This window comes from Panicum virgatum, chromosome 7K (genome assembly GCF_016808335.1).
Source record: "Panicum virgatum strain AP13 chromosome 7K, P.virgatum_v5, whole genome shotgun sequence".
NCBI classification, from domain to species: domain Eukaryota; kingdom Viridiplantae; phylum Streptophyta; class Magnoliopsida; order Poales; family Poaceae; genus Panicum; species Panicum virgatum.
The window spans coordinates 4,951,940-4,960,135 of NC_053142.1; the positions used below are offsets into that span (position 1 = coordinate 4,951,940).

At 41.2% G+C, this 8,196-nt stretch overlaps 1 protein-coding gene and 1 pseudogene across 1 annotated transcript; one reads left to right on the plus strand and one right to left on the minus strand.

Annotated features, from left to right (window-relative positions):
• The first annotated feature begins 308 nt into the window (after window positions 1–308).
• LOC120639645 (fumarylacetoacetase-like) lies at window positions 309–3,404 on the plus strand. Its single transcript, XM_039915502.1, has 6 exons — window positions 309–397; window positions 587–645; window positions 738–862; window positions 1,913–2,054; window positions 2,723–2,926; window positions 3,045–3,404. The coding sequence occupies exons 1-6, from the start codon at window positions 331–333 to the stop codon at window positions 3,126–3,128; spliced, it is 681 nt and encodes a 226-aa protein (XP_039771436.1). The 5' UTR covers window positions 309–330; the 3' UTR covers window positions 3,129–3,404.
• A 1,121-nt stretch (window positions 3,405–4,525) lies between these two features.
• LOC120639863 lies at window positions 4,526–7,898 on the minus strand (annotated as a pseudogene).
• Window positions 7,899–8,196: the final 298 nt, after the last annotated feature.

Genomic DNA, 8,196 nt, shown 5'->3' on the forward strand with positions numbered 1-8,196 from the left:
GCACATGCTTCACACCCTTAAGTAGCATCTCACGTCCATCACACATCTTGAATTTGATATCACCAACTCCTATGATACGATAAGCCGAATCATCTCCCAAGTGAGCAAGACCGCCATCCTTCTCAATGTATGACGAGAACCACTCCTTTGGTGTTGCATGAAACGCTGAATCCAACAACCATGCTTCACAAGACTTTTCACTTGATATTATGAGAACATCACCATCGCTATCCGAGTCATCTAACTTCTTGGTTGTGGTGACTGGCTCTGGTGATTCATAGAGTAGAAAATAACTAGCACCCTTGATGCTTTGCACAGGAGACGCTCAACATGTTCTCGGGGATGGGCCGGTCGGTGTGGAAGGAGGCATGCGCCATGCTCCAGAATATTCTATCAGGTTTCTTTTCTTATTCCTGCTTCTTTCTGCCACCATTGGTCTACAATTTTTTTTTATAAAATCAGCAGTTTTGTGATAATACGTGGGATCCTGTCAAGATTTTTTTTTTAAAAGTGCTTGTTTGTTCACTGCAAAATACCAATTCAGGATGGTACTTATTCTCACTTTTCTTCTGGTGTTGCTTTGCAGCTGCTGAGCCAGTCTTGCCTGACAACAAGGCCCTCAGGAACAAGTGTATCGTTCCAATGGTGAGCTTCATGAGTCTGCCTTGTTTTAGAAATTCTGCAGCTAGCAACAGGATCATTGACCAGATCACTAATGCTCTATTTTGATAATGCAGAGTGATATAGAGATGATCCACCCAATCATTGTTGGAGTCTACACAGACTTCTTTTGTTCCGTGCGTGATGGCAGGAATTGCGGGTTTATCTTCTGTCGGTTGCAGACTCCAGTCAATCCAAATTGGTAATTCATTTTCTAAGACAATGGGCTTCATTGAAATTTGAAGAAAGTATTAATCAGATGAGGCTTCATTGAGATTTGAAAAAAGTATTAGGTAGTGGGTATTTTCTTAAGAGGCAATCTGAGCCTAATCTGATCAGAGAGCAGTAATCCAATAAAATGTCTTTGGGCTTCTACCCTCATATATACACTTTTTTCCATCATGATTGTTTTTGCGTGGTTAGTGTGCTAAAAAGTTGGTTTGTTCATTTCTATGAAAGATCAAGCCACTGAAAAGCAGTTAATTGCTCTGAAAAATATGAAACAGATGGTAAGCTTCCCCCACTGTTATGAAGCTTAGTAATATACAGTAAGAAAGTTCAGCTCTTGAAGCTTAGTGTTCTGCATTTAACTCTGCACCGTATGTCAAATAAACCCTTTTGGGTATATGGTATGAGACAAAATGTGAAGGTGCTTTCTCAAAAGCTGACAATTAAAACTGAGGATAGCTTGGACTTTTGAACTTGTCATAGATTACCATTTGGAAAAACAATAATAGACATTGCTTGATTCAAGTGTGAAAATGGGTATGCAGCATTGAGTTGTTAACAGTTGAAATGCTGATTAATATAAGCGAGAAATTTTTATGACCATCTTAGGGTGCTTATTTCTATTTTTTTGGGATGGCTAATTATTGTTGAAAAGAAATATAAGCTTCATGTTTTCTCAGAATTCAGATGTCAAGCAAAGTTCAATTCATGCTCTATTTTGTTTAATGATTTGATTTTAACTATGTCAATTTTCCCTGATGGCACCTTACTGACTGTTTGGGAATTTTTTAATTATATAAATTTTTAATCACCTACTGTGTTCCATATATATATCCCAGCCTCGCCTCCGCGTTCGCTCTCGACGCCGTTGCCCTCGGAGGCGCTGTCCCGGCCTCGCTCGTCTGCCTAGCTCGCCGGCTGGGGGATGCGTGGCCTAGAGTGCTTTGTCACATGAGTGGGAATATGGATAGGCTGTCAATGTTACTGACCAATATTCCTATAAATTATGGTTTCCTTGTTTCAGTATGCTACTAAAAGAAATCAGGGTGCATGGGAAGCAAGGACATCTAATGCTACATTTGGCAATGAGGTTCCTTCTGTCTAAGTTGCAAGATACAAAGTTGATTTCTGAACTTCAATCTGATGAGTCTACTAATTTTATCCAGGTTGCTCATTTGTCCAAACTTCTGCTCTTTTAATGACACTACTATAAAACAAGCTTTAAGTCCACCCAAAAGTACCAGTACAGAGATGAACCGGTACCTTATGGTGGATGGAATCTATGAATGAACCTTAGGTACCGGTTAGTATTATCAACCGGTACCTAAGGCTCTCCATAGGTATCGGGTGGTAACTTTTATATTAATACCGGGTGGTACCACCAATCGGTACCTATAGACGAGCCTTAGGTACCGGTTGGTAACACCAACCGGCACCTTAGGAGCCTACCAACCGGTACCTAAGGCTCTCCATGGGTTACTTCAAAAGGAAAATATCTCCTTCTCAATCAGAACTGCTGCGTAGGTGAGATGGTAAAGTAGCAACGCGCGAGGCTAGAGGTCGCGGGTTCAAATCCCAGCCAAAGGATATTTTGGGTGAATATTTTAGCCATAGGTACCGGTTGTTTTACCCGGTACCAAAGGCTCCCTTTGGTACCGCTTTCGGGGTACCGGTTCAAGAAACCGGTTGAACCGGTACCAAAGGGCACTTTCAACCGGTACCCAAGGGTATTTTTCTAGTAGTGTGCGTTAATCTATGCTATGTTCTATTTCACTCTAGGAGCTTAGTTTGTAAATATTTATTGTCGTATTTATTTCAGTATTTCACTGTATAGGGTTCTCTTGGAGCACTTATGGAGGAAGTTGTCATGCTTACTGTGCATACTAAAAAAAAAGATTTTTCTTCTGATACTATAAAAGAACTCAGAGCGTCTGGAAATACAGTACTCAAAACGATTACAGGGTGGATGAGTGCTTCAACATATTTCAGAGGAACTACTCAATTGTTGGATCATTCGGACAACCTTGTGAAAAGAAAGGTACTTTTTGCCAGATGAACTTTTTTTATTGGTTGTGCAGTACCTTTTAACTAATTGAGTTCCTTGAAACCATAACCTTTTATGCTCTGTGATTATTGATCTGAACTTCTCTACACAGACACTTGGGATGTTGTCTGAAACTGCCAGAGGAAACGGTTTGGTTCAGAACAAGCAAAGAAAAAGCACGAAAACTGAAGCATAGCTCTGTTATAACTGTGATCAAATTGGACAAGAGCTCTGGTCCATATTTCAGCAACTTGTGCTTAAAGATTCTTGAATTAATTGACAGAGTGGTTGATTTGGACACTTCAGTGAAAACGGGACACTTCAGTTAAAGTGTGACCACATGTTAATAATACTTCATTTTTCCTCTTTCAGGAGCATTTGCATTATGATGTGGTGAAGCGATTCAAATAAATGTATATAAAAATGGAGATTTCAATGTCTAATAATGATGTAAATGGTTTGCACTTTGGTAGACTAAATTTCTCACCAGAAATATAGATGTTTATTTACCATGCATTTTTTTCCCTGTGGTGCTTAATTCCTTATAAGTAAAAAAATTGTGGTTCTGTTTAGATATAAGTATAATAATATCTTTTGATTAAGTTGTAGCCCAATTTCGCATGTTGACCAGATTTGATGTCATTAGCAAAACATTTTGGGCAGGGCATAAAAAACATGATGTATGAATTCAGGGCGAGAAATGCACAAGGGTTTTGAACTTTCTGTGAGAGGACTGCACATTTCCTGTAGAAGTGCATGAAGCTAGGCTCTTTCTTTAGTAAATATTCATTCGCTTTTTCTATAAAAAATATATCATTGCCACATATAAAATTTAACTATAATATAAAATTTTTATTTTCTGAATTTTTTAAAACATGTGCGTGCCGCACATGGGCATCTGCTAGTGACATGTTAAGTTGTATAAGAAAATATTATATATGTACATTTAATATTATTTAAAAAAATAACATTTTGCTTCTCCAAGGTTGTTTTGTGCCTCATTTTGGTGCGTAATACAATCAGGGTTATTTCAGAATCTTACAAGACATTCTCCCACTCCCCAGGATGGAAGACTTAATTTAGTGGGCGATGTGAATCACATAAAACCAGATTTTGCCCGTGTCCATAAGACTAAATGAAAGAGTGGAGAGTGGCAGAGTGCTGTACACAAAACCAACATTTGGTGGTGTTCCTGAGACCAAAAAAAAGTCAACAGCGAGTATGAAGTTCTTTCTAGTAGTGTGATAAGTAACAACTAGCGTACAAATCCAAAAGTGTGTCTTGAGTTACAACTTTAGTGAATGGAGGATTTCTGGCCATTTCAAGAGTCTTTCAAGGACACTGCACACAAATCAAGTATAGGAATATGTGTAAAGAATTAGAAACTTTTCATAGTTCTCTATTAATTGAACTCACAGCTAATTGACTCCTACCAGAGACCATGATGCATGGATGGCAAAATGCATCCCAATTTCATCATTAATCCAACACACAAAACAATTAAGAACTGGTTTGGGTTGGCTAAATTGAACACAAATCTAGCTCTGAAGATAGCTTGATGGCAAAAAGGGTTCTTCCTCCTCCATACTATAATTATACAAGTCTCTTTGCTCTGTATCTGTCCGTTCCACAGATGTAAGATTCTCCTGGATGCAGTTCACCTCTAATATCCCTTTCTCTCTGTCTGTCGAATCTGTCTCCTTTTGATGACTGAATTCCTTCAAGTTTCATCTCAACTTGTCTCATAGTTGGACGATCTTGGCATCTTAACTCTACGCATTGTGTTGCCAGTTTGGCAACATCATCCACTTCTCTGCCCCCTCATCAACAACTTGTGAATCTAGTACATGACTTAAGTTTCCTTCTAATAGTAGATTGCAAAATTGTTTGACAAGACCAAAGCCTTCCAGTGATCTGTATGAAGCTGGCTTCCTCCGTGTAAGTAACTCGATAAGAAGCACACCAAAGCTGTAGACATCACTTTTATCACTGAAGTGTCCGGTGCAATAATACATAGGATCTAAATAGCCTAATGTTCCTTGTACAACTGTGTTTACCCCTGTTTGGTCAACTGGAATAAACCTTGAAGCTCCAAAGTCTGTCAACTTCGCGGTCAAATTGTCATCGAGAAGTATATTGGATGACTTTATATCTCTATGGAAGATTGGCACTGAAATAGATGAATGAAGATATGCAAGGGCTCTTGCAGTTTGAACTGCAATCCTTAGCCTATAATCCCAAGATATTGATATTCCATTACTGACATGAAGATGACTGTAAAGGGTACCATTTGAAATGAACTCGTACACTAGTAGTGGAACTTCTGTCTCAAGGCAACATCCAATAAGTTTCACAATATTTCTGTGGTTGACCTGCGAGAGGATTGCAACCTCATTAATGAACTCGTTGATTTCCCTTTTTATGATGATCTTTGATCGCTTAATAGCCACAACATGGTGGCTAGATAAGATTCCCTTATATACAGTGCCATGCCCTCCACCACCAAGCTCTCGAGCCCTATCAAAATTTTTGGTGGCTTTCTCTATCTCGTCTAAAGTGATGATCATCCTTTCAGCAATATCTGCCCTCTGAGATAGCATTTGTATAAGCAATCGACCCCGATTTTGATTGAAGCATCTTTGTCTGAGATTTTTCTTTCTTTGTGCCTCAAATTTTTGCTTCAAAAATACAACACCAAGAACCAATAGAAGGAGACCTCCAGCACTACTAATTCCTAAGACCATACTGAGACCTGGAAATAAAACGTGAAAAGTGTCATACAAGAAAATAGTAACCATTCGCGTCAATCACTAGTAGAATTTGGCCTTTTGCAATGGTGAAAAATCATTGAAATGGAGCCTAAATCGTGGTGATATCTACCATCGGCTTAGGAATTAGTAGAAAAATCGTTGAAATAGAAACTATCGGCAAGTACTTGCGTGGTTAAAAGATTGGGCCAAGAACAATAGCTATGCTAATTACCATGCGATGAAACATTACATTAGATAGTATTTGCAATGATCAATATCGTGGTAATGATCTGTTAATATGGCAATAACAATTGGTAACAATTACAACAAACATGATCGTGGCAATAAAAGTGCTAACCGTCATTTTTGTAAATGATGGCAATAAACTATTCTTGCAACAATATATATTTTTATGAAAAAAATTAGAAGTAAAAACTATAAAAGTTGCTAGCTACTAGTTGGCTTTGAACCTTTGACCTAAAGAAATACAATCCTTTACCACTAAACTAGAGCAATTTTTGTTGGTTATTTTGCTAATAGTATCTACTTTTATATATATCCTCTCTATTCATAGTAAGAATGAATAAAAAAATGTAGCAACAGTTAGAAAATGTGGCAATAGTGGCAATAGTATTCATATGCATTTTTGTTGCAACCGTGGCAATTTTTTATTGGAAATTATCATCCCTTTGCCCCCTATAAATGCAGGCCCCTGTGGGACGAGTAGATTTTATTTTCATTTAACCGGGTATGAACACGTGCATATACGTGCAGGTAAACTAACACATGCCATCATATACGCAGACTTGACAACTTAACCGAACACATGGAAAAAAATTATACCCAACTGGTACATTGCTGCCTCATTGACACAGAATTTTGATACAAATTAACAAACAGTCTTTACAGTGAGTTACCTTTTAAGTTTCCTCGTAGTGACTACACTTTCTTAATGTTTCAAAATTAAACTAAATAACCTCTATATATGTTTCGTAGTAATAGCTATATTATCCCTTAGCTAGCGTCCCAGAACTAGTCATCATGACTCATGAGATAAAGGTGACACAGTTTTTAGAAAATACCTACAGAGTAGGAGCAACCATTTCTTTTGTATGCGTCACCCTGTGTCCCCCGTGGGCACCTGCACAGATATCCACCAGGTGTGTTTGTACAACTACCATAGCACTTGCCTGGAAGCCTGCACTCATCGATATCTGGCGTATACGCAGCAGGAACAATATACAATACATAAGAAAAACGATCGAATTAGACATAACTGGAAGCACAGATATCATTCTATACAAAAACAAGCAAACAGAGATGAACCTTGGCATCCGCCTCTAATGTACGGGTTCCCTTGATACCCAATTTGGCACTTGCATACGTAGCCCTTTCGGGTGCTGTTGGAACTTGCCTCGTCGACGCAGTAGCTGTTGCTACTACGGCACAACCCGCCGGTGGCATCCCCCGACGAGCAGGTCCAACCTCCTCCTGGTCCTTGCAGTTGCAACGGCCACGGGACTGCCCAGTCCAGCACCACCGGCGCCGTGATGTTGTGCTCCTTAATTCCGAAGAACCATGACGAGATCGAGAAGGGACCAGTGATTCCCACCATGCGCGCCTGGAACCAGCCTTTCTCGGTGACGAACACCGAGACGGGTGTCTGGGCGTCGTGGTCGTGGTCGTGCTCGGGATAATTCAGCCACCTGAGCCGCACGGCGTAGGACGAGCGACCCATGGTGATGGGCGCCTCGCAGCAGCCCAAGCCGCAGCATTTCTCCCGTGGGACATCCCAGAAGTACAGAGGAGGACCCTCCTTGTTGCACAGCGAGGCGCATCAAGGTGAACTCGTTGCGCTCGTACGACAAGCTCATGGGGCCGCCTGTGCCGAGGCCCTCACCCCAGGCAACCACATGACCGTCCAGGGCCGCGATAGGCTTGGCTCTGACGCTCACCGTGGCGTCCTGGAGGGAGATGTGGGTGACACGGAACGAGCCGTCGGTGCCGAGGAGCAGCCTCGGCAACCCCTGCGTGACGTCGCAGGTGAGGTTGAACCCGGTCGAGTGGAAGCACCCCTCGCCGATGCCAAACGGGTAAGGCAGGCTCACGTCCCCGCAGCTGGTCGGGCAGCCGGGCAGTGCTACCGGAGGAGCCGGCATCTCGGCCGTGGTGGCCACCGCCGTGATCACCACGTATATGACTGCAAACTTTTGCATTGCCGGCCGGACCTGCGACGTACTTCGAATGGTGTGTCAGCTCAGCTTCTTAGCTTGCCTTTGTGTACAATAAAAACATGATATGGCTACAAATAAAGGCTAGCTATGTACCAAGGCTTCAGACACAAGCAAGTGAACAAAGAGGGTCCATTGGTCCTTCCGTCCGTCATGCTGCTCCAAATCATCTAACGAACACTACCATGCATCTATTTTCACCTTGAGCACATCCGCGAATTAGAAGCTTGTCAAGCACCTCCGGTATGTTCGCCATATGATAAAATCAGATCGATACCCCTCG

Coding starts and splice junctions, on each gene's coding strand:
- LOC120639645 (XM_039915502.1), top strand. CDS start 331: ATGTTCTCGGGGATGGGCCGGTCGGTGTGGAAGGAGGCATGCGCCATG. Junction 646..737: donor ACAAGTGTATCGTTCCAATG/GTGAGCTTCATG, acceptor TTGATAATGCAG/AGTGATATAGAGATGATCCA. Junction 863..1,912: donor ACTCCAGTCAATCCAAATTG/GTAATTCATTTT, acceptor TCCTTGTTTCAG/TATGCTACTAAAAGAAATCA.